General features: G+C 51.6%; 4 protein-coding genes across 5 annotated transcripts in view; 2 read left to right on the plus strand and 2 right to left on the minus strand.

The window, feature by feature from the left end:
• Window positions 1-24,410, minus strand: part of LOC103824843 (zinc finger protein 239-like) — a 152,449-nt gene extending 128,039 nt beyond the window's left edge. The window contains 1 exon segment of the mRNA XM_050984122.1: window positions 24,295-24,410. The gene's annotated coding sequence lies outside the window, so the exon portion shown is untranslated.
• Window positions 1-24,422, minus strand: LOC108963859 (zinc finger protein 345-like). The gene is made up of 2 exons (XM_050984133.1): window positions 24,295-24,422; window positions 1-9,193 (listed from the first exon to the last, which is right to left on the minus strand). Exon 2 carries the CDS (start codon window positions 9,164-9,166, stop codon window positions 8,192-8,194), a length of 975 nt encoding a protein of 324 aa, XP_050840090.1. The 5' UTR covers window positions 9,167-9,193; window positions 24,295-24,422; the 3' UTR covers window positions 1-8,191.
• LOC108963630 (zinc finger protein 304-like) overlaps window positions 1-25,984 on the plus strand; it is a 190,263-nt gene that overhangs the window by 104,935 nt on the left and 59,344 nt on the right. The window lies entirely within an intron of this gene.
• The window catches only part of LOC103825190 (zinc finger protein 37-like), a 142,464-nt gene that overhangs the window by 104,915 nt on the left and 11,565 nt on the right, over window positions 1-25,984 (plus strand). The window lies entirely within an intron of this gene.

The raw sequence follows: 25,984 nt of genomic DNA on the forward strand, positions 1-25,984 counted from the left end.
TAAATGCAAAAGATTTTATTTCCGTGACCAAAATACGGTCCTCAAAAACCCACAGCCAAAGAGACAGCGTCGAGCCTGGGATTGTCACGGAGTGAACCTAGATCTGACCTCTAGCACATCGGATCCCCCTCTGCTCACAAATGCCGTTTCCAGGGGGGCTGTTTTGTACAGTTTTTTATGCCTGAGGCAGAGGTGCCCCAATTTCTTTTGTAACCCAGCATATGCATGAGAGTTTTTTTCACTGTGCAGGCTGGACAATTGCTGTTTCCTGAGTAGTGGCAGGATCATGTCACTGATCATGTCAGGGAAAGTCAGATGTATCTTTCTGGCGACTTCTGTTATCTTGATTAATGGTTTCAGTAGAGCGATGATCACTCTTGAGTGTCTCCTGATTACTCGGAGGAAGCCAATCATCTATCGATCATTGATCATCACACTGGCCACATCTATTCATAGGTAAATGGGGGTATTGTTCTCCTGCTGCCTTCAGGAATTTCAACATTCCAAAGCAGACATCTGTCCTTGGGCTGCTTGTGGTCAGAGACTCGTTTGGATTTTACAATCTTATAAAATACATTCTCTCTTTAATAATGAATTATTTCATAATATATATTACAATCCCTCCCCTTCTACATAAACACATTAATTCATGCTCCCACTACATCACATATAACCCATATTATCTATATTTTATCTACATCTACCCTCCACCTCCAGGGATCTCCTACAAAGAGAGGGGGACTTATTTAGACTCTCTGCATGCCTTGCTCTCCTTGCGGGATTCCTTTATTGATATTATAACTATTCTCGTTACTTTTGACTTGTTTTTCAAATTTTGCCTGGACTTCTGCTGCATTAAATCTAATAAATTCCATCTGAGTAATTTATAGCCTTATATTAGTTTTTCCTGGCTTTCTCCAGTATTCTCTCAGTTCCCCCAAGGATTGGTAAGGGCTAACTCTGGAGCCCTTGACCCAACAAAGTGGAATTTGATCATTCCATTCACAATTTGTATCACTTTTCTGACTCCAGTATCCCGTATGAGGCTCTGGTTGCCAGACTTTGCTCCTACTGCTTGAATTTACCACCAACATGGATATACATGGGGTATATCCCACCACCTTGGTATATTCCCTTCCCTCTCGGCTGATGTGAATGTTTTCAATCACTTGCTGATCCAACACCCACCCCTAAGGCCTCTGTGACAATTTTGAGACTTGTGTGTTGTCCCATTTCAGAAGCTGCTCTGGAGCTAAACTCTCACCTTTCCAGGGCCATTTCTCAGTGGATTTCAGCCCCCCACAAATCCAGCAATTCGACAATCCTAGTTCAGTTGTGATCTCCTGGACCAGATTAATGAATAGGTTCCAATCCAGGGCAGGTAGTCCCCAGTTGGCATATTGTTTCTCAAGCTGCTTTTACTGTTCACTTAGTGTTTTTAGTCTTTCTTGCTCCACCCTCTTCTTCCTCAGTTCAGACTCCCTTATTTTCAGTTCCTGAGTTATCAGTTTCATTTTGCCCTCAGGACCCATCCCTTCCTTATTCTTTGAAAAACAGAAAGTCCTATCATACTGCAGACAAGCCCTGTCATCATCTGCCTGGATGAGGTCCAAAATGACAGGCTCATTGTTCAGAGTGAGCTTATTCTTGTATTTCAAATTTCTCCCAACCCAATACGTTTTCCCATTCATGACACACATTCCCAACTTAGAATTATCATAACACAATCGATTGATTTGATAGTATGCTACAAAAACGGATTCAGTCTTTACCCCCGACCCACATTGTCCGATTACATTGGTTACAAACGGGGACTGACATTGGTTGGTTCCACATATCTTTTCTGAATTCTGTGGCTGAACTTGCCTAAACGCCCATTCTCAACTCTCGCCTCTGGATCAAAACACAACACCTCTTTGCCCAATCTGCATTTCAACTGAGTGATGCTTATCACGCAATACCTGCCTTGCTCCATGATGCAGTTTTCTAGGGCTTGGTATGCTGGGACCCCCCCCTCCTTCCTTGCCCATCCAGGACAATCTGGGTGCACCTACTGCAATCATCCATGGGGCTATGTTCCCTGTCATAGAGCAGGGGGGGAGGGGTCTCAGTGTGCAGACTAAACGTCGCGCACATGGCTAGGCTCAGGCCCATCAGGAATCCCCATAGATGTACTTCTCTGCCTTTCCCTGCGCCCCCTGGGGTGCCACCAGTGGCAAGGAAGACCATCTTCAGAGCAGCAGGAGTACTCTTCAGAGAATACATTCTCTGACTGAGTCGCATACTTCCTTTTAAAGGCGCCCCACCTCAGTATCTTGACTGCATCTGAGCTGCACAGTACCTTGATCAATTTCCGGCACTTGACATCCAAGATTTCTGCCTTTGAACTGAGTTTCCCACACACCCCGTTCTGGAAAATGTGGAACCACTCCTGTGAATCTAATTCAATAATATCTAAATTAGTGGCAAGAGATATGATGCGGTCAGTCAGCTAAAGCTCTTCCTCCAAACACTGAGTGCACAACCCCTTCGGTCTCTGCCCCCTTCTACAATGCACAACAAAAGCTTCCTGACAGTATTCACACTTGAAGAGCACAAATGGATAGCATACACAGCTTGACAGTATATATCCTATCCGTTCACCATCGGCCATTTACGTGGATGACGTAGTTTGATCTTTAGGTCACCTGGGGAAGAGGGGATCCCCCACTCAGGAGCCTCCTCCTGGTGCTCGAGTGTTTTCACCCTTGATGCGTGTGTCCAGCCTTTTTCTGCTGTCCGAATGGCTGTGTCTGTTGTCAGAAGGACAAGAAAGGGGCCTTTCCAGTGAGGGGAGAGGGGTACATCTTTCCACACTTTCATAAGCACTCTGTCACCCAGTTGAATTTTGTGGATAGCAAACCCCAGAGGAGCACTCTGGGATACTATCCCCTGTTTCCTTAGTTCCTGTAAATTCTTATTTATTGCTATCAAGTAAGGTTGAATCTGACTATCCTCCAACCTGGGGTGTCCCACCAGCATTCCATGCTTATACGGCATCCTGTAAAACATTTCAAATGGTGAGAGCCCCCCCGTCTCAGAGTGAGGCATAGTTCTGATGATAAGCAAGGCGAGAGGAAGGCACTTCAACCAGGACATTCGGGTTCCCAATATCAATTTTGATAATCGCGCCTTGAAGGTCTGATTCATTCTTTTGACCTGTCCTGAACTCTGGGGATGCCATGGAGTGTGGTATTTTCACCAGATGCCTAGGGCCTCTGCCAACTGCTTAATAACCTTTGAGGTAAAATGAGTTCCCTGGTCCGAATCTACGTAATTCACCACCCCATACGGGAGTACAATCTCCTCCAACAGTTTTCTGGACACAGTTTGGGCTGTTGCCCTTGGGCTTGGAAACACTTCCACCCAGTGAGTCAATTTGTCAACTATCGCAAGCACAAATTTGTACCTTCCCACCTTGGGCGGTTCAGTAAAATCAACTTGAATCCTTTCGAAAGGACGGTACGCGATGGGACGACTCCCCAGGATCTAAGGCACCTGTTGTGCCTTAGTCTTGTTAACCTTTTGGCTGATCTGGCTTTACCTCCTGTTTGGCCAATTCATAAATCCCTCTGCACCCAAAGAATTTCAAAATTTGTTCTGCCAAGGCCTGAGCCCCCCCAATGTGCTCTCTGGTGCAATCTCCTCAAAATTCTCCTGGTATAGCCCTTTGACACCAACTCTCGCCCATCTGGTAATTTTCACTTACCTTCTTTCAATTCTCCCCCAATTTTCTCTAAGCTTTCAATTTCTTTTTGGGAGGGCCGTGGGGGATATTCTGGAGCTGTGGTTCCTTCGACCTCTGAGGTACTTGCCGTCATCAATGCCACATTCTTGGCTTCTCTCGCTGCCAGGTTGTTTCCCCGAATTCAAAACTGCATTCCTGCCTGCTGCCCTTTGACATGTACTACTGAAATTCCCTCTGGCTCTCTAATTGCTTCCAAAATTTGCCTTATCAATACCCATGCATCAGTCCCCATCCTTAAGTGTTGATCAACCCTCTCTCTTCCCAAATTTTCCCAAATGTGTGGACCACCCCAAAGGCATACCTGGAATTGGTAAAAATTGTTCCCTTTCTTCCTTTCAGCCTTTTCAAAGCCCTCAGGACGGCATACAACTCACAAGCCTGTGCAGACCATACTGTGTTCAGAGGACCCCGCTTCCATCACTTCTCCCGTCCTCCCGGTTCACAACTGCGTATCCTTCTTGGGAAGGATGAAAGTTTGACAAGAAAGTCTCACAGATATGTACGCTTAGCAGAAAGATTTTTAAATGTAGAGTCTGATGATGGAATAGAGATGGAAGCAAGTTTTGATATAGAAGAAAATAATTGCTGAGCCAGTCTTACTGGATAACCAAGAAGGCAAAGGGTGTGTTAGTTAGAAGGGGTTTTATGGCTTAGAGCAAAGGATAAACCCACCTCAAACAAGAAGATGTTTTTACCAAGCAGAAAGATAGCACAGGCAAACAAGCCTACTGATGTGACAAGTATATAAAAGGTCTCAGAATTTTCCACTGCCAAGAAAACGGAATAACAACTTCTAGGTTTAGCTGTAATGTACTAACTTCTATTGATTGGAGAATAGTAACATGAATATGGTAATTAGAGTAGGTATGATAGGCTATAGATAATAGTTAAGGAATAGATTGGTTCTACTGTATTAAGATGCTCAGCAAAGAAAAGTATATAATGCATTGTAACCAAAACCAAAGGGTCTCCAGGCCTGCCTGCAGCTGGAGCTGAGAGCTGTAGGCACAGGCTCTGTCACCCACAGCCCTGGACTGCTGTAACGTCTTGGATGGAATAAACTGCATTTTGGAGAGCCGCCTGAGTCCCGCATCCCTCATTTCAGTTCTGACATATCCTGATTTCTTTTTCCCTTTGATCGCTCTGCTTCATGCGTCCACGGACCACTTTTCTTCTTCCAACTCCTCCTCTAAATCTGGTCTTATTTTGGTCTGCAGCTCTACACTTCCACGCAGTCATGAACAAGCTTTTCCAAGACCGGCCTGAACAAAAAGTGGGCTGGATTTTGTGCTGTCATTGTTTGCAGTTCCAAATCAGGTGAGTGGGTCAAAATGGCCTCATACTTCAGCAACCTAGCATCCATGAGCCATTTATCTGCCTTTTGTTGTAGTATACCCTGCACGTTATGCAGCGTGAATACTACCAATGGGGCCTCAAAAGTTACTTTCTTTGCCTCCTCCACCAACAATGCCACAGCTACCATAGCTTGCAAGGGTCCAGAAGCTTAGACAAGTAACCGACCGGTTTCCTGGCCCCAGCCCAGTCCTGTGTTAGCACACCGTGGGCTGTGTGACTACTGACATCCAAAAACAGCTGAAATGGCCATTTCCCATCAGGGAGGCTCAGCACTGGTGCTGCTACGAGTGCTTCCTGCATTTCCTTAAATTCACCTTCTTCTTTTTCTGTCCATTTAATTCTGTCAGCGGTGAGTTTCTCATATAAAAATTTCACCTTCTCACTGTAACCTTCAATACATTGCCAGCAATATCACAAAAGCCCCAATAACTGTCTCACCTCCCATTTAGACATTAGGGTCTTGGGGTCCACAGTTGCTTCGTGATAAAATCACATCTCACACACACACTCCATCACACCCCACTCAACCACAGGGTACTCACAGTTCCTTTTCCTGCATGGATTCTTCGTGCACGTAGACTTTTCCAAGTGACAAAAAAACCCACCGTGGCCCCAGAGATCCCTCTCTGAATCGCTCCAAGTTCTCAAGAGCTCTGGGCCCTCTCTTTGGCTGTAGTTCTGGCTTTGGTTCGGTGTCTGATTGGTTCTACCAGTTCCCAATCCTGTCAGGTCACTGAAATCAGCGGGGGGCCTCTTGAGTGGAGAGGGGCTCCCTGGACCCCAAATTCAGATCACATCAGGGTCACCATGACTGTTATAAATGATCAGTCAGAAATCAAAATTAATAAATGCAAAAGATTTTATTTCCGTGACCAAAATACGGTCCTCAAAAACCCACAGCCAAAGGGACAGCCTGGGATTGGCACGGGGTGAACCTAGATCTGACCTCTAGCACATCGGATCCCCCTCTGCTCACAAATGCCGTTTCCAGGGGGGCTGTTTTGTACAGTTTTTTATGCCTGAGGCAGAGGTGCCCCAATTTCTTTTGTAACCCGGCATATGCATGAGAGTTTTTTTACTGTGAAGGCTGGACAATTGCTGTTTCCTGTGTAGTGGCAGGCACTGATCATGTCAGGGAAAGTCAGGTATTCAGATGTATCTTTCTGGTGATGATCACTCTTGAGTGTCTCCTGAGGGCCCTGGAGGACCACGCACTGGCCATATCTATTCATAAGTAAACGGGGGTATTGTTCTCCTGCTGCCTTCAGGAATTTCAACATTCCAAAGCAGACACCTTGTCCTTGGGCTGCTTGTGGTTAGAGACTCGTTTGGATTTTACAATCTTATAAAATACATTCTCTCTTTAAGCATGAATTATTTCATAACATATATTATAGTTATCACACAGGAGTTACAAAAATGTACCGTTGTTTGTAAAATCTGCCTTAGAGTTCATAGTACAACACATATTATTATTGTTTGCATTTGCTAAAACCAAATTTGATAAGCCTGCGATTGCTAGTTCTGATAAAGGTATTTGGAAAATATTACAGTTCTGTCTCAAGCAGGTACTACTGTGTCTTAAAGAAACTCCAGTGTGTGTATTAACATGTCCTTTCTTGGTACTCCTAGTAACTATTCTTGCATTGCTTCTAAATAAATGGGTAAGATTCAAAGAATATCCACTGAGGTACACAGAGAACATCAATTTATCATAAGCAAATTTCAGTTGCAAAGTTTTGTAACTGAAATTCTGCCACTTGTCATCATTTTAAAAGTTAAAAGTAATCTATTAAAGTCAATAACAAAATTTCTAACTTCTAACACAGAAGGAAAAGTATATTGCTTGCACTGTTATTCATGTTAAAAATTCTTCTTGCACTAGATATCATTAAAAGCTTGTTTTTAGAATATATATACAGAAAACATCTCCCTACCAAGGTTATTGCCCTGATCAAGCCATGAACCTGGCTGGTAAAGAAAAATATATTAGTAAACCTAGATGAAACTTTGCCTAAGTTAAACCCTTCTTCCATTGACATAAATGAGAAAGACCTCATCCAGAAAAGGTTCTTTCAAGTCCTGATAGTGAAAAAGAGACCTCCTCAGTAACCCCCTAAGTAGTAGCATTCAAATTCCATGTTGTATTCCTATTTATTATACAAAGAAAAAAGGAGAAAAAAATGGTTCTGTCCATGGCTATACAAGAAAAGTCCAACCAAAGGCCACTCCATCATCTCCTCCCACCTAGAATTCTTCTCAACTTCTCTCAGACATCTTTCACTTGCACGGACTTTCATCACACTTGCCCATTTCCAGCTATTCCATCTCTATCTCTCTCCTCATTCAGCTCCAGGAGGATCAGCATTTGTAAGGTTCCATCATAAAGAAAAGGGTTAAAAGTCTCAGGCTCTGCCTGTCCAGAACTCTCACGCTGCCCTGCCGGCCACCTTCTTGCTGCGTCCCCCCACCCCCCGCCTTTTCTCCTTCTTGGCCAGGCCGTGCTATCAAATTTCAAGGTGGCACCAGCACAGGCACAGGCTCCCTCTCTCTCTCCGCCGGGGGGTGGGCTGCCCAGTGTCTCTCAGGGTTCCTCCACCCTTCCATCCTGCAGGGGCCTTCACCTCCCTTTTCTGTCCCACCTCCCTTTTCTGTCCCACCTCACCCGGCCACATGGCTTCCCCTCCTGCATCCAGCCTGCAGCTGGGCAGGGCAGGTCTGATCTCTTTCACGGACAGAACCAAAGAGACCTTCCTGCTGGGAGCTCCCTGCTTTCAACCCCTGTGTGTTCTCAGAGGCATAGCCATGTCCTACTGGCCACACCAGGTGCCAATATTCAAAGCTGAGCACCTATTGGTTTGACCACAGCATCCCAAAAAACTCACTTCCTCTCACACCAGGACACATGGATCACCTGGACCACAGATCACCAGGGCTCTGCCCAATGGAGGTCACTGGGGATCATCCAACATGGATCCTCCCATGGGGGATGGAGCTGGAGCAGCGCATGAAGCTCTTCCTGAACTCGGGGCACTCACAGGGCTTCCCTTAGTGGTGCCTCCGTTGGTGTTGGGTCAAGTTAGAACTGCTGGAGAAGCTCTTCCCACACTGGGGACACTCGTAGGGCCTCTCCCCAGTGTGGATGCGCCGGTGCTTGATGAGGGTGGAGTTGTGCTTGAAGCCCTTCCCGCAGTCGGGGCAGCGGAAGGGCCTCTCCACGGTGTGAATCCGCTCATGTACAAGGAGATCAGAGCTCCTTTGGAACCTCTTCCCACACTGGGGACACTCGTAGGGCCTCTCCCCAGTGTGGATGCGCTGGTGCAGGATGAGGTATGAGTTGCACTTGAAGCCTTTCCCGCAGTCAGAGCAGCGGAAGGGCCTCTCCTCTGTGTGAATCTGCTGATGTACGAGGAGATTTGAGCTGGACTGGAAGCTCTTCCCACACTCCAGACACTCGTAGGGCCTCTCCCCAGTGTGAATGCGCTGGTGGTGGCTTCTCAGGGCATAGCTCCACCCAAAGCTCTTCCCACACTCCAAGCACTCATAAGGCCGTTTGCTATTGTGGATCACCTGGTGCTGGATCAGGCCAGAGATCTTCCTAAAGGTCTTCCCACATTCCCCACACTCAAAGGGCTTTTCCCCAGTGTGGATCCTCTGGTGTTCCCTCAGGTGGAAGCTCTGGCTGAAGCTCTTCCCACATTCCCCACAATCATAAGGCTTTTCCCCAGTGTGGATCCTCTGGTGTTTCCTCAGGTTGGAGCTGTGGCTGAAGCTCTTACCACATTCCCCACACTCATAGGGCCGTTCCCCAGTGTGGATCCTCTGGTGTTTTCTCAGGTCGGAGCTGTACTCAAAGCCCTTTCCACATTCCAAGCACTTGTGTGACTTCTCCCTATCATGAGGCTTCTCCATGAGCTCTGAGCTCTGGATGGATATTCGGACGCCTTCCTGGCTCAGGGGGGATCGTTCCTCCTTGCAGCCCTTCCTTGTGCGGCATCTCCAGGGATCTTCCTTCTCCTCCATCTGGCCACAGCTTGGGAATGAAAAATCCTGGTTTGGGAGAAAAAACAAAATGAGAGCGCCTTGGGCTGGGGGCTCCTCCTTCCCCGAGTTTATCTCAGGAAGTCATTGGGTGTTGGGGAAGATGAAACAGGAAAGCCTTACAAATATGATTGCCTGGCAAAAGATTTTGAGAATATAGAAACTATAAGCGAGACTGAAATTAAAGCAAGCTTTGACATCCCTTAGTTACTGAACAACGGGAAAACAATGGTGTGGCCGGCTGAATGTAATCCCCTCTTGATGATACAAGACCCTCTGCAAGCAGGCAGGTCCAAGGGTCCGAGCAGACCCTGCAAGCTTGGCAGAAGGGGTCCGATGAGGAGTTTTTAGGGTTTAAAATGTAGCACAGTATGGTAATGTAGTGATTCTTACAGGCTGTATGTAAATGCTATAGGATTTGTGTGTTGTACTAGATTGGTTAGTGAGAATCAGAATATTCAACACAGAAGATGATTTATTATATTGTAACGGGAACTTTGCACTCTTACTCTTGCTCTCTTTCTCTTACTTACTTTTCTATGCTCCTAGCTCTTGCCTTTTACGCTCTTACCCTCTCATCCTCTCTACCCCTCTCTTCTCTCAGGCCTGCTCTGAGCTGCAGCTGTACCCACGCCCTTTGCAATAAACCACAAGTTCCATGATCTGGCTTCAGAGATCTCTCGTCTCCGACCATCCCGACCATGCTACCCCCCGTCTCGCCCACAAGTGGGCATCTTGTGTCTGTAAGAAATGCCAAAACCCAAGATTCAGCACAAAAATCCTACAAGCAACAAGGCACAGATCAATAGCTCCCCAAACAGAGATTCAGCCAAAACGTCCTCCAAAATACAAAGATTCAGCCCCGACAAAAAACTAAAGCACATACACTTAGCACAGAAACACCAAGATTCAGACCAGGGAAAATCACTGATCCTCCTCCCTGGTCACCTGCTGCATGGGGGGTGGGGGGGGCCACAGCAATGCTCCTCAGACTGGTGAGGAGGCTGCAGATACAGGGAGAAGTGGAACCTTGTGGTGCCTCCTGTTTCTGCTTCTCCTCTGCATCCGGTGTCCTTGTTCTTCCTCCAACTCCTCTTCCTCCTGCTATTCCTCCTTCTCCAGCACAATCCCACCTTCTCCTCCCTCATGCAGTGTTTGATCATTTTGTTCCTCAACCCTGCTTCTCCTTCCCTTCTCCTCCTGCCCCAGGCCCAGCACCCAAAGCCAGCTCCCTCTTCCCCTGTCGCCCTGATTTTCTAATATTTCCTAAGCCTTCTGGTGTTTACTCCTTTGTGGAGAACTTTCTCACACACTTTCTGTAGATAACACGTTGTTTTGCATTCCTTTATGGAGGAGGAGAAACTTGATGGACTGTTAGTTTGTCCAGTGGTCTTGGAGAGGTGGCACTGTCACCCTCCAATCCACTGTCACTTTTGGGAAACTATAAATATTGGAGTCAGAAATAAACTTTCTCTTTTTGCTCTTCTCTTCAGAGCAAGGTGTGCGTCTGTTTCTTTCGTGTCCGGTAGCGACATCTGGTGACCGCCGAAGTGTACTGCAGCCTAGGCTGAGACAAGTCGGTTTGCGGTGAGGCCGTGCCGTTCTCCCAACCCCCCCCTCCTTGGTGCTTTGCCCGTTGTTCTCGTGGTGATGGCCCCCTCCCTGGCTTGCGAGGAGGAGTCTTTCGTTTTGGGCATCTGGAGAGATGTCCTGGAGGTGAGGCAGATCCCTGGTTCTTGGGGAGAGTTTATGAATCTTTATGCGTGGGCCAGGGAGCAAGGGTTCTTTTCGGGCCCTGGGAGGGCGTTCTCCAGGGAGGAATGGTCTCGTCTGGGCACCCGCCTCCAGGAAGTCCTTTTTGATGATTGCTCTGTGGAGGCGGTGCCACTGCTGGTGCAGTGGAAAAGGTGTATGATGATTTGGCAGTGGTCTGGTTTTTCTAGTCCTCGGAGCTCCCTGGGAAGCCCGCCTCTCTCGGTGGCGGATGAGGGGGAGTTTGAGTTTCTGTCTGATGTGGACCCCCCCACCCCGTGCCGGGACGGATCCGGCCGGGAGGAGGGTGGCCCCCCTCCGGGGCGGATGGGGCTCCCGGCCCGCTGGCCCCGAGTCCGGGGGGAGGAGCCTTGCGGGCGACGGAGCCCCCCGTGGAGTTGGCTGGCCGCCCCCGTCCCGCTTCGCCCCGCGGGGGCGGCGGGGCGGGTGGAGCGCCGTCCTTTATTTGTGCGTTTCCAGCGCTTGGCGGCGGCGGGGAGTCTCTGGGGCAGCCCTCGCCTTTGCTCGAGCCTGACTCTGTGACGACTCTTTGTCCGAACTGCGGCGTCTCTACGAAATTCTCCCTGGGTGCGGTGGAGGCGGGTTCGCCCGCCTCCGAGCCGGACTCGCCGGGTAAGGAGGCGCCATCGCCCGTCTCTGGGCGTGCGCAGTTGGAGGAGGCGGCCGGGGCCAGAGAGTCAGTCAGTGCTCCGTCAGACCCCGCCCCGGGGGCCGGGCAGCCCGCCCCTCTCTGCGCAGCGGGGGCAGTGCCCACTGTAGCGTCTTGCGTCCCAGACTGTTCTCTTATCGGGGGCTTCCCGGGTTTCCTGGTGCCGCCCCGCAGTGATGGGGTTTCGCCGGCCGTGCCGCCATCGGCGCCCCGCCCGGCCCCCCCGGCCGGGGACGGGGACCCCGAGCTGATCTCGTTTCGGTCCGTCCCGGCACCGCGGGCCGTGCCGGCGTCGGCGTCTGCCGCGCTGCTCCCGCCGGAGCTGCGGCACGACAGGGCGCTGACGTATTCACCTTTAGCGCAGCTGCTGGCACGGAAGGCGGGAGGCCGGTGGGTCTGAGGGGCCGTGGCCACTCCCCATCGAACCTGTGGACGCTCCCCCCGTGCCAGGTGACCGTGCGTCCAAAGGAGCCTGGCCGTTTCTGGTGGGAATGTAAGTCTAAGATCGATGAGATGTGTGAGCCTGCCTCCTTGCGGCATCTGCGGGGTCGCGGAGGGGGCCCCTCCGGCTCCGCTGGTGCTGCGGGGGGTGCAGGGACGGATGGTTCTCGGCTGGTTCCTAGTCGGACAACTGCTCTTGTCCCTGCGCGGCCCACGGACCGGGGCGCAGCAGGAGCTGCGGCTTAGCCAGGGCGTCTCCAGGCTTTCCCTGTGATCAGGGGTGTCACTCATAGCACCCATGAACCTGTTTCTTATAAGTTGGAGAAGGAACTTCGTGATGCAGTTACTCAGCATGGTGTGGGGTCTGCCGAAGTTATGCAGATTCTCCGGAGGGTTGCTAGGGACGTGCTGACGCCTTCCGATCTCCGTGCTGTGGCTCATTCCCTTTTTGACCCGGTGCAGTACGGTGTTTTTGAAACCAAATGGGCTCGTTTGGCGGCTCTCCAAGTGGCACAGAATGCCGAGCTGGGACAGCAGGATCCCAGGCGTGCGGCTGTGCCGGAAATGCTGTTGGGCAAGGGACCCTATGAGGACCCTCAGGGGCAGGCTGGATTTCACCCCCTTGTGCTCGATCAATGCAACTCGGTGGGCATGGCAGCGATTGTTCAGACCCTGGAGATGATTGCCCCAAGGCAGGCATTCTTGACCATTGTCCAGGGGCCTGATGAGCCGTTCATGACATTTGCAGCAAAGCTGACTGCGGCTGTGGAGAGGCAGGTGCCAGATCCTTGGGCGAGGAAGATTGTCCTTGCAAACCTTGTGAGGTGTAATTGCAATGATGATTGTTGGAAGACCATAATGGCTATGCCTGGGGCTCCTTCCATCTTTGAGATCGCAGAGGCCTGCACAGACCTCGTTCCCGCGGGTCGGAAGTTGGCTGCTGAGGCTACCATGGCGCAGCCAGTTTGGGCAGCACCACAGGGCAGGTGGCCACAGCAGGGGAATGCACAGGCTGGCAAGAAGCGGGGGAAGAAGGGGCAGAAGGTAAAACTTCCCATGTTCTTGTGCGGTCAGTGCGGTAGGCCTAATCATATGTCCAATGTCTGCAAGGCGACTGGTCATGTTAATGGCCAGGCCTTAACGAGCTCGGGAAACATGAAGCCGAGCGCGAAGGGGGGACGCGCCAAGATAGAAGCCTCCCCCCAGACCCCGGAGCCGATGCAGGTCTGCTTTGCCGGCTCGCAGCCAGCACCAGCGGATCCGCAGGCGTGGATGTCTGCACCGCAGCAACAGTCGTTATAGACTCTGGTAAGATACACAAGGTTCCTCTGGATGCCTTTGGTCCCCTGGGTGGGGGCATGAGTGCTCTCCTGATGGGGAGGTCTAGTGCCACTCTCCAGGGCATCATTGCGCACCTGGGGCTCATTGATGCAGATTTCACGGGGCAGATTTGCGCCATGGTCTCCACACCCACCTCCCCTGTTACGATCCCGAAAGGGACGCGACTTGCTCAACTTGTGCCCTTTAAGTCCTCTGTTTGCAGGACGTCTGACCGGTCGCGTGGAACTGGCGGCTTTGGATCCACTGGGCCGCCCCAAGTTCACTGGACTGCTGTCCTGACCAGGGACCGTCCCGAGATGCTGTGCACCATGTCCATCCCTGGTGTGACACCGTCGGAGATCCGCCTCCGCGGGCTTCTTGACAGTGGTGCTGATGTCACGGTTCTCTCCCTCGACACCTGGCCCCCGGAGTGGCCCCTGAATCCGGTGGAGGCGTCGGTCACAGGACTGGGAGGGACGGCGCGGTGCTACGTGAGCCAGCGGCCTGTGCTGGTTGTGAACCCGGAGGGACAACAGGCCTGGATTAGGCCTCATGTTACTTCTACTCCTGCCAATCTCTGGGGGAGGGATGTTTTGTCCGCCTGGGGGGTGCGTATCGGGACGGATTTTTGATGGGGGCCACTGCGATGAAGGGCGCGGAGTGTCCTACGCCTCCTATACGGTGGCTGGTGGACAAGCCTGTTTGGGAAAACCAGTGGCCCCTCCCTGACGAAAAATTGGTCGCCCTTCGAAATTTGGTGCAGGAGCAGTTGGACCAGGGTCATCTGGAGCCTTCTACCAGTCCCTGGAACACTCCTGTCTTCTGCATCAGAAAGAAGTCTGGGAAATGGAGGTTGTTGCAAGACCTCCGAAAGGTCAATGCCGTGATGGAAGGCATGGGAACATTGCAGGTGGGCATGCCATCGCCTACCATGCTTCCCGCAGACTGGCCGGTCCTCATTGTGGATCTGAAGGACTGTTTCTTTACCATACCTTTGCATCCCAATGACAGGCCAAAATTCGCCTTCTCGGTGCCAGCGATCAACAGTGCTGAGCCCGCACAGAGATATCAATGGAGGACTTTGCCCCAGGGCATGCGGAATTCTCCGGCCATATGCCAATGGTATGTGGCCCAGGCCTTGTCTGGAGTTCGCAAGCAGTTTCCTGATGCACGTCTGTATCATTATATGGACGACATTTTGGTGGCTGCGTCCACCCAAGATGAGCTGCTGAGGATTCAGCCTCGGTTGCTCGATGCTCTGCATGCTCATGGACTGCAGGTGGCTCCAGAAAAGGTTCAACAACAACCACCTTGGAAATATTTGGGGGTCAAAATCCTGGAGCAGACGATCTGCCACCAGGAGGTGCAATTTGTGCAATCCGTGAAGACACTGAACGATGCTCAGAAATTGGTGGGTGTCATGACTTGGTTACGTCCGTACTTGGGACTAACCGACGCACAACTGTCTCCACTGTATGATTTGTTGAAAGGAGACTCTGACCTAAGGTCACCTCGCACATTGACCCCTGAGGCGCGTTAGGCGCTGCAGGTGGTTCAGCGAGCTGTTTCGGCTTGCCAAGTTTATCGCATTGATCCCTCCGTTGATGTCACTGTGTTTATCACCACTCCAGATTCGCATCCCACAGGCATCATTGGCCAGTGGAGTGACAAATGGCCCGACGCCTTGCACATTTTGGAATGGGTTTTCCTGCCCCATCAGCCGCAGAAGACGGCAACTGCATTGTTTGAGCTGATTGCTCGCTTGATAATCAAATGCCGACAACGGTGTTTGCAATTGATGGGTGCGGATCCCGCAAAGATCATACTCCCGGTACCCCGGGAAGATTTTGACTGGAGCTTTGCAAACAGTGTGTCCCTGCAGAGCGCTCTGGAAAATTTTTCAGGGCAGATCACTTATCATCTGCCCAGCCATAGGCTATTACATGTGGTGAAGTCCACACAGATCTCTTTGCGGCCCAAAAATAGTCAGGAACCCGTGCAAGGACCCACCGTCTTCACTGACGGTTCAGGGAAAACAGGAAAGGCCATTGTTACCTGGAGGGACGGATCTGAGTGGCAGGTTCTGGAAGGCCGTGAGGATGGGTCAGCCCAATTGGTTGAGTTGAGGGCTGCTGTCATGGCGTTTGAGAAATTTTCCCAGGAACCTTTCAACTTGGTCACGGATTCCGCCTATGTGGCCGACATCGCACAGCGGTTGGGTCATTCGGTGTTGAAGGAGGTCAGTAATCCTGCCTTGTTTCAGCTACTGAAGACCTTGTGGTGTGCCATTCAGGCCAGGGTTCATCCGTTCTATGTTCTGCATGTGAGGAGCCACACCAATTTGCCAGGATTTATAGTGGAAGGTAACGCGAGGGCTGACAAGTTAGCTAACCCAGCGTGGGTGGCGCCTCAGCCTGATACACTCGCGCAGGCCAAGGCATCACATGGGTTTTTCCACCAAAACGCACATACCCTGCAAAAGCAGTTTCAGCTGACGCCAACTGAGGCTCGTGACATTGTTGAGTCATGTGATGACTGCCACGCACTCGCTCCGCCTTTGCCGGCAGGGGTAAACCCCAGAGGCCTTCGGGCCTTGGAGCTTTGGCAGACCGATGTCACCCAGATTGCCGAGTTTGGCCGGCTCAAGTATGTGCATGTCACGGTGGACACGTTCTCCTCTGCCATGTGGGCTTCTGCTCACACTGGGGAGAAAGCCCGTGATGTCATTGCCCACTGGAGGCAGGCCTTTGCTGTTCTGGGCATACCTTCTGCTGTGAAAACCGACAATGGTCCTGCTTACGCATCTCAAAAGGTGCGGCAGTTCCTGCAGTTGTGGGGTGTTTCACACAAGTTTGGTATCCCTCATTCTCCAACTGGTCAAGCGATTGTGGAACGTGCTCATGGTACTCTGAAGCAGGTCCTTCAAAAACAAAAACGGGGAATGCAGGGTGAAACCCCGCACAGTCGGTTGGCAAAAGCTTTGTGTACAATCAATCATCTCACTGTGCCGCAGAACTCAAATAACCCTGTCATTTCGAACCACCATCTCTCATTGCAGGCTGCGGACGAGACACATCAGCCTCGAGCGAAGGTTTGGGTGCGGAATTTAGTCACCAAACAGTGGGAAGGTCCCTATGACCTTATTGCTTCGGGGCGCGGGTATGCTTGTGTATCCACAGATACTGGGGTACGCTGGGTACCTTCGAAGTGTGTTCGCCCTGACCTGCGACCGCAGAGACAGAATCCGGCCGACGGGCAACATGGAAACCGTGACCAACCTGAAAGGCATCAAGCGGGTGACTCATCGGGTGATGACTCGGATGCAGACGACGCGGGTGATCACTCCGATGATTCCTCCACAAATGGACACTGAACATTGTTCATATTTCCCTTTGCACATTATTCACTTCCTTTTTTCTTTTTCCTTTTTAAACCGAAAAGGGTGAGATGTCGCCCTGATTTTCTAATATTTCCTAAGCCTTCTGATGTTTACTCCTTTGTGGAGAACTTTCTCACACACTTTCTGTAGATAACACGTTGTTTTGCATTCCTTTATGGAGGAGGAGAAACTTGATGGACTGTTAGTTTGTCCAGTGGTCTTGGAGAGGTGGCACTGTCACCCTCCAATCCACTGTCACTTTTGGGAAACTATAAATATTGGAGTCAGAAATAAACTTTCTCTTTTTGCTCTTCTCTTCAGAGCAAGGTGTGCGTCTGTTTCTTTCGTGTCCGGTAGCGACATTCCCCCAAACCCACAGCATCCCACCGCAGGGCCAGGGATGGAGCTGGGGCAGGTCAGGCTGGGGCAGCGCTGGGCTCTCGGCACATTCCGCCCGCACTCGGTCCCCACTGCAGCCGCTCCCACCAGGACAGCGTGGGGGGGCCCGGCCTTGGCACTGCCCCACTCCCACCTCCCCAAATTCCTTTCATGGGGAGTGCGGGGGCCTTGGGGGGGCTCCAGGTGGGAATGCTGGGAGCTGCGGATCTGCCTGGCAACTGATGAGTCATCATCACTGTGTGCTCTGATTATCTGAGCACTCCCTGAGGAGTGGGGCTGCAGCAAGGGGTGTACACCCTGCTCCAGGGGGGATGTCCCACAAACGGGGTACCCCCATGAAAGGAAGGAAAGTGTCTTTACAAACAGATGTTGTGAATCTGCTTAAAGATATGTCCAGAGACGTGTACAAAAGGAAGTGACAGGAGAAGCCATCAGTTTCAGAAAATGTTATTAATTGATGACACTGACTGCTGCTCAGCCAAGGTCCTGCCAAATTCATGAACTTCGAGAAGAACAAGAAAGACTTCACAGAGCCATGAATATCGTTTGCTATACAAAAGTGGGGAGCATGTAAAGGGGGAGTACATAGTAGGTGGATTGGGAAGTCTGTAGCTCTCAAGTACTTCAGCCAAAGGAGAAATGGAGAGGGACATGTGGCCAGGAAAACTAGGATGAAAAGGAGGCTGCATCCTCCAACAACTAGAGAGACACCATGAGAAATGTCCCATTTTTTCAGGAATGAAATTACTTTTACAGGACTCCTCTGTCTGCTTTGTGGACAGAAAACTCTGGTGATGTCAATTTTTCCACACACTTTGGGACTTGACCGGAATTCCTTCCACCATCCGGGGTGGAGGGCAGTGAGTGCAGCTGAAGGTGCCTCACCCAGGGGGGTAATAAGGGAAAGTCATGAAATGATATGGACAACAGGGGATGGATGGTGCTGGTGTGCTGGGAGGGCATTCGGTGAAGGGGAGCGTGAAGTGTCTCTGTCCCTCTGGGAGCCTCTCAGGAGCCCCTGGCCAGCCCCAAGTCAGCAGACATTAGGGGAGCAACCCCGACACGGCCAACTGCAGGGAGACACTTTCTCATGCCCCGAGAGTGCTGAGGGAAGCAGGACCAGTCACCTTTGCAGCAGAGGAGACACTAGAGACAGCAGTGGAAGAAAGGGCAGACTCTTAGCAGGGCTCAATCCAAGGTTTTATTCAGGAGCTCTGGGGAGATCCTGCACCTCAAGGGGCCTCCTGCAGAGAGCACCAGGCAGGGCAATGTGCCAAGGTTACATTTAAAGGGAGGTGGAAACCAAAAGTAGGCAACATTTTACCAAGCAATAAATGACCCAAAGGGATGGGTACTAGGGGATAGAATTTAGGACAGCGTATAAAACAAGTCTCGGGGGCTGACCCCTGGCCTCTGGCTAATTGCTCAACTTCTTGAACCGAAGCTTCTAGATGAAGAGGATGGGATGCTGAGTGATTGGCAGAGAGCCAGGGTAGGGATTTGGGGATGATCTCATCAAGGGAGAGGAATTCCATAGGTAAAGGGAAGGGGGTACAGTCTGGGGTAAAAGATTTGGGAAAACTACTGGGACACAAAAACCAAACTACTTCAAAGTATAACAAAGTATAAAAACACACTACAAAAGTGAAAGAATATGTTTAAGGCAAGAAGCAGCAGGAGGAATTTATGTGGTAAGAAAAAGGATGATGGAAAAAGGGAGAAAGAAAAATACAGAGGATAGGAATCTTTTTCAGCAAGGTCTTAGCCTCAAAATTTGCCAGGTAATCCAGGTAATTTCTGTGCCCGGTTTCCAGGTCAGGAAATCAAGGAGGTCAGGATTTCAGGGGTTTCTCTGTGGTGGGCAGCGGCAGCACCGGGCACAGAGGTGCAGGACCGGAAGCACGGGCTGGGGGCCAGTGGGGAGCTGTGGGGCCGGGCTGGGGCTGTGGGGCAGCCAGGGCTCAGCGCCGGCCGCTGCCTGACCCCACCAGCCCCAGGCAGGGCCGGCAGTGGTCCCCGGCCCCCAGGAGGCTGCGGGACGCCCCGGCCGCTGCCCGGGCCCGTGGAGCTGCCGGCCCTGCCCGCCGGGGGGGCGCCTTTGGACACTGCGGCAGGACAGGGACCGGCTCTGGGATACGGGCTGGGGAGGGGACCCTGAGCACAGGGAGGAGGACAAAGGAACATCTGGGAAATGTGGATTATGCATGGAAGGATCAGGATTTTCTTTTAAGGATTTTGTTTGGGTCGCTGGAGAAACAAATGATTTTGCAGAAATCTCATCAGCTGTCAGAGGATGAGCACGCACAGGCACTGAGGGGAGCTGCAGGAGTGGCACAAGAAGGACCTGCAGCACTTGGGCACAAAGGCACAGCAGGGGAATGCAAGAAGGGAGCAGAAAAAGGCCAAGCTGAAGGCAAAGGCCAGGGCAGAGTCTCTACAGCCCCTGAGGGATCAACCCCTGGGCTCAAGGGGGCCCCAGCACCCAGGGGACAGCTCGGCCACAAGCACCTGGCAGAGGCATTGCCCTCCTCCGCAGGGGAGAGCCCACCCAAACTGCCCCTGGCAAGGAATCAGGGCTACAGCTGCAGGGCACAAGGACACTGCAAGCAGAGACAGCAGCACCCTCAGGACGAGCAAGGCCACCCCTTGATGGACATGGATTGGCAGGGGCGTCACAGCTCCCATCACACCAGGGACCCACCACACTGGAGCCCTTGAGAACATTCAGGGTGGGTCTGCATTGAGAGGAGGCTGCTCCTGATGGACACAGTGGGCTCTCCATCCACTCTGAATCTTAGACCTAAGGGCAGAAAAATGCCAAAAATGTCTTGGATTATTCAGGGGATAAGTCGAGTGGTTTTAATGTAGTTAAGGGAAAGACAAGTGGTTTTAATCAACAACAGTAAGAGATGTGGGGGATAAGTTTGAAATGCCTGAATTTTTATTAGCTTCTAATTGTGTTCATTTTTTACTGGGAAGGGATTTAATTGCTAAATTGGAAATGCAAATTAATTTTTTAAAAGGTGATACAGAGGCTAGTTCCACTGCGCAGAGGCTGTTGTACTACTGTGTCATATGTCTGGCAAGGCCTATGCTGAAGTGAACCCAGAAGGGTGGGCAGCCCCAGGGAAAGAGGGAAAATTAGATATGGAGCCTCTCCAAAGCACTTTGAAGCAACCAGGACAAGTGGTGTCTAAAAGCAACACCCTGTTCCAGGGGAGGAAAGGAAGGGGAATCAGACAAAGCGCAGGTCACTGCCCCAGCTCAAGCGGCAGAGCTGTGGGTGCTTGTGAGAGCCTGGCACTGAAATGCCCTGAGCCGGGAGGCTTCAATATCTTCTGCTGACACCATGTCACCTAACAGGGAGGCACAAACAATTCTCACTGTTTCAGCAACCCCTGCACCACTTATTAGGGTATTTCTAAAAGACATAATTCCAAGAGAAGGGATTGTGGAAGCAATAGACTCAGAAAGAAGAACTCATTTTACAGGAAAGGTCCTTCAGGGGGTTATGGCAGCTTTAGGAATACAATGGGACCTCCATAACCCCTGGCACCCCCACAGCTCAGGTCAGGTAGAAAGAATGAATGGGAAAAAAAAGAAACATCTTTGGAAGCTGGTGATAGAAACCAAGATGCCATGGGTAGGGCTCTTGCCATTGGCTCTGGCAAGAAGAAGAGCCAGACCAAGGGCAGATATACAATTATCTCCCTTGCAATTGCTGCTTGGAATTCCTTACCCTGGTAATTCTCCACCTAGGGCAGGATGGAGATAAGGGATGTATATTTAAAGCAGGCTGTGGCCATAATCCTGTCCCTTGTGAAATCTCTCCCACAGGAAGCTGGGCTGGCACTGACCCTGCCTTGGGACTTGGCTGTTCCCAACACCCACGCAGGACATCGGCTCCTGCCTAAGGAGTGCAAAGCAGCACCACTGGTGGCCCATGCCAAGTGGCCCTGGGGCCAGAAACAGCCGCCAGCACAGCTGAACACTGGGCACCCCTCAGCCTCGGCTCCAGGGCCCTGAAGCCCCGGAGATTTCCACTTCCCACCTGCAGCAGGAGGATGGGATGCCCCACTGAGCCTGCCCTGAAGGCAATGCAGCAGCAGCCAGGGCTCCACAGCAGGCCGAGCCCCTGGGCCTGCCCACAGATCCTCTGCTGAAATCCTCTGCCTGCCCACCCTCCTCTGGCATCTCCAGCCACTGGGGCCAAGCCTTGCTGGCACTGCTGCAGCTTCAGTGCTCTCTGGGCCTGCACTCGCCACAGCTGCTGGGGAACACAAGGGCACAATTCCACTCTGGGGCTCAGGTACACTCACACACTGGGCTGCCTGGGACTGGATTGTTGCAAAATATACCAAGTTCAAGTTTTTAAAAAAATCTTCCTTCTCTACTCAGGCTTGGTTTGCTTTTGCTTTGGGGAAAGAAATTTTAAAGTGTTTTTCATAAGGCATGTTGCACCACTCAATGGAGATGAGTTTAACATCTCAACAGACTGGGAATAGCCCAACAGATACCCACAGAGACAAGGACCAGCAACAAAACATCAATGCCCAGCAGCAAACAGCCACCAACAGCTACCCCAGACACTGCCCCCCCCCCCCCACCAGAGGTCTGGAAAAGGCTGAGAAGGAAATCCAGGAGTGTGGACCGAATAAACATCTAAGGGGAAGAAATCTGGGTCCAATAGGAAAGAAAATACTAAGAACTACACAACTTGGAAGTAATGAACATTAATCTGTGGATTTAGATTGGTTCAGACTGTAGAAAGCTTAGGAAAAATCTCGTAAAACTCACACGTCTCATGAAATTATTTTCTCTCCACACCAGGGCTATTTGTGAAAGAAATTATTTCTCTGCACATCCTGGCCAAAAGAACACCCTGGCCAGAATAAGGTAAAGCCTTCATTTTTTGTTGTTGGAGACTTGTTCTTCCTCCAGTTTTAGTGACAACATTGCAACGTTAGCATGTTTTTTTCTTAACGTTCTTACTTTTATATTGTCAGTTGGGTTTGGGACAGAGGTGTGAGAATCTATTTTTGTTCTTAGGAGAAGCAGCAGAAATTTGTATTCCTTTGGGGGTTTTTTGTCTATGCGCGCGTGTGTGTGTGTGTGTGTGTGTGTCTGACAGTGATGGCAATACTTCCACCTGGGTTTTTCAATGTTCACCTTCAGGCTGCATTCTAAAAAACTTGAGGAGCTTTAAAGGTGACACTTTAACTCGTAAAAACTTTATAGAATATTGCTTAAAAAAAAAACCCAACAACAAAAAAACAAAAACCAAAAACAAAAAGCAGCAAAGGGGAAGGGTGGGAACCACTGGATCTGGGGATGCCTGTACATGGAAGAGAAGCTTCATTCCAGGCAGCCTGCAGAGGAGCTTTAGAAATGCAAAATAACGCTGCTGAGGCAGTGTGGACAATGTACCTGGGTCTCTTGCCTGGGGAAGGAATTAGGCTGATTCCCTCTGCCCCTCACCCCAAGCTCTGCCTGCTTGCACAGATGGAATTTCCACAGCTCAAGTCAGAGCCTGTGGTGAGGATATCTGACTCTGAAACAGAAATGGGTTCAGCTGCAAAGGGAAACAGCAAAAGCAGAACGTTCTGAAAACTTCCCTGAAGTAAGTGGGCAGGAATCATCCCTCTGCCCACTCCAACAGGAGCTGTCACTCTCTATTCTATATAGGGTGTATTAGGGCACTGGGGTGTTTGTGCTACTACAACTTCAGAGAAATCAGTTGGGAATCCAAGTATTTGATGATTTAATTAGAGAAAAGCAGTCAATTGATGCAGCCCTATCTGGAAGGAGCACCCAAAACCAGGGAAAATATGAATGGCCAGCAGAACAAATCCTACAACATCACAGACCAGCCCCTGGGAACCCGAACCAATTCATATCAGGAGCCACAGAACCCGTTTATCGTTTCAATGGTATCATTAGATTACAAGCTGTCCTCAAAATAATAACCAACCAGACAGCTCCAGCTCCTGACCAATCCACTGAAATGAGGAACCCAACATGTCACCAGGGGATGGGATCAGATCATCTGCTAGCAGAAAAAGGAGGAGTTTCTGGAAAATTAAATGACTCAAACTGCTGTTGGCAAATACATGACAACCGAAAAGTGGCAAATTGGATAACAATGGAAATAAGTAGGTAGCTCATATTCCAGTCCAAACATGGAAAGGATGGGAATGGGACACGCTTTCATGGCTCCCTGGAAGACCATGAGTTAAACGAATGCTTTAAAACGAATGTTTTTCCTCTAATGCGCTACAGCAACTCTCATCTTTTTACCATGCTCAATACATTTGTGCAGCTCATTCAAGTGAGGGGATGCAGGTGGCAGCCAGGCCTCCTGATCCAGAAACGGCTACAAAAGGACAGGGAATGAGGGCACTGAGAATAATCTTTAAAGCAAAGAAGACCCAGTAAGAAAAAACAGAGTCAATGAGCGAATCTGCCTAGAGATAGGACCAGGGACTTGTACATAAGGAAGTAACGGGAGAAACCATCAGTTTCAGAATATGTTGCTAATTGACACGGACAGCCGCTCAAAGTCCTGCTAAATTCCTGAACTTCGCCAAGTAAAACAAGGACTTAACAGAGCCATGAATATCGGATATTATACAAAAGCGGGGGTGCACATTAACGAGGACGTGCAGTTGGCGGGTCGGGAAGTCTGAACCTTTCAAGTACCTCAGCCGGTGGGCAAAGGGAGAGGGAGAAGAGGCCGGGAAAACGAGGATAAAAAGGAGGCTGCGAACTCCAACAACAGCAGAGACCGCAAGGCAAATGCCCCACGGCCTCTCCCTCTGCTCAGCAATAAAGTCACTTTTACAGGACTCCTTGCCTCCTCCGGGCACACAAACCTCCGCCGAATTTCCCGTGAATTTCCCGGCAGAGGCCCGGCGGCGGGGCAGCCCCCTCTGTCCCAGCCACAGGAACCGGGCCGAGCCAGCGCTGCTCCGGCAGCGGCTCCGGCCGAGGCAGCGGCGGGAAGGAGACCGCGGGCAGCCGCTCCCGCAGCGCCCTCAGCCCAGGGGCAACACGGGCCGGACACGGCACAACCAACACGCCTGAGCCCCCTGCCGCCCCCGAGGCCCGCAGCGAGCCCCGAGTCCCCGCACAACCCAGCGCGGCTCCCACCTGCGCTCCGGCCGCCTCCGAGCTCCGCCGCCGCCTCCCCGGGCTCCGGCCGCTGCTGCCGCCGCTCACAGGCCCGCACAGACGCTCCGCCAATGGCGCCGCTGTGCAGCCACGGCCGCCCTCAGGCCGGCACCGGGGCCCCGCGCCGCCCCGCTCTCACCAATCAGCGCGCCAGAACCGCGACTGACGGCATGACCGATGACCGGCCAATCGCAGCCAGGGGCGGGCTCTGCACACAGCACTGCCCCGCCCCGAGCTCTCACCCTCCCTTCCCCCCCCCCCCTCCCCCGGGATGCGTGAGGGCAAAGCCGGAGCTGAGGAACAGCCCTGGAACGGGCCCGGGCCCGAGGGGGATGGAGCTGAAAACACGAACAAACTTCTCCGCAGCTCCCGACACGGCTTTCCCGGCGCTGCCGCTACGGTGGCTCCGGCTCAGCGTGAAGTCCTGGAGCCTCACTTCTCCTACCCCTAATTAGGAGCATCAGTGCATCGCTTTGATTTCCCCCCAAAAAGGGAAAACCAACCAGAACTGCTTCGACTGAGTGGAGGAGTGGAGAGATTTCTGGCAGAAAACGACAAAAGTGGTTCTTCCCCAAGCAAGTAAACAGAACTGATGTGGGGCCGCCAGCAGCGCCTCTCTGCCGTCCCAGCTGAAGCCCTCGCTGGCTGCTCCAGGCTCAAGGGCAGACCGGGAGCTCTGGGAAGGGGCCCCGGCTCCGGGCGCAGCCCCCGGGCAGCCCCACGGCCCCCACAGCAGCCCCAAGGCTCCTCCAGCCGGGATGGAATGTGGCAGGGGAGCAGGGGAAGGGAGGGGGCTGCCGGCGCCGTGGGAACACGAGAGACACCAGGGGCTCTTCATAAGCATTTAATGCAAAAGATGAAATCATAAGAAAAGCAAAAGCAACAGCGTCACCATAGCACAGGGCCACACGAGGACATGTTCCATTGGAGTGCAGTGATGCTGTCCCAATGCCAGGCACCCACCAAAGCCACTCTCTCACTGCCCTTCACAGCCGGACAGAGGAGACAAAATTTAACCAGGGGTTCAGGGGTTGAGCTAAGGACCAGGAGAGATCCCCTATCAAACACCATCACAGGCAAAACAGGCTCAAAACTGGAGATATGAATTAAATTTATTGCTAACAAACTCACAGAAGGACTGTGAAAAGTAAAGGAAAACCCCTAAATCCAGCTTCCCCCACGCCTCCCTCCTTACAGCTGCACCTCCTACCCGGCAGTGCTGGAGACAGGGAATGGGGCCATGCTCAGTTCATCCCCTTGGACTTCTCCCTCTACTTGGGACAGGAGTCGTTCCCCTGCTGCACCCTGGGCTCTCTCCCACCGGAGACTTCTCCAGGAACTTCTCCAGCCTGAGTCCATCCCATGAGGCACAGCCCCCCTCCAGCTGCTGCCAGGACAGGCTGCTCCAGTGGGGCCCCTCTGGCCACGGAGTCACAGCCTCCTCTCAGGCATCCCCGTGCTCCAGTGCGGCTCCTCTGGGAGCTGCAGGGGGATCTCTGCATCCCCATGGATCTCTGCAGCTGGCACTTCCATCTTTGGAGCCACCAGGAAGCTTCCAGCAGCTTCTCTCAGAAACCACACCTGTACCTGCCCCGCTAATAAAACTAGGCCAAGCAAACCCAAAACAGCCCCAAAAATGGGGTCGCAGATCTCCAGGAGCTCAGCCCCA

This window comes from Serinus canaria, chromosome 25 (assembly GCF_022539315.1).
Source record: "Serinus canaria isolate serCan28SL12 chromosome 25, serCan2020, whole genome shotgun sequence".
Lineage (NCBI taxonomy): Eukaryota > Metazoa > Chordata > Aves > Passeriformes > Fringillidae > Serinus > Serinus canaria.

Bases quoted from the DNA above. Each gene is read 5' to 3' on its own strand.
- LOC108963859 (XM_050984133.1), bottom strand. From the start codon at position 9,166: ATGGAGGAGAAGGAAGATCCCTGGAGATGCCGCACAAGGAAGGGCTGC.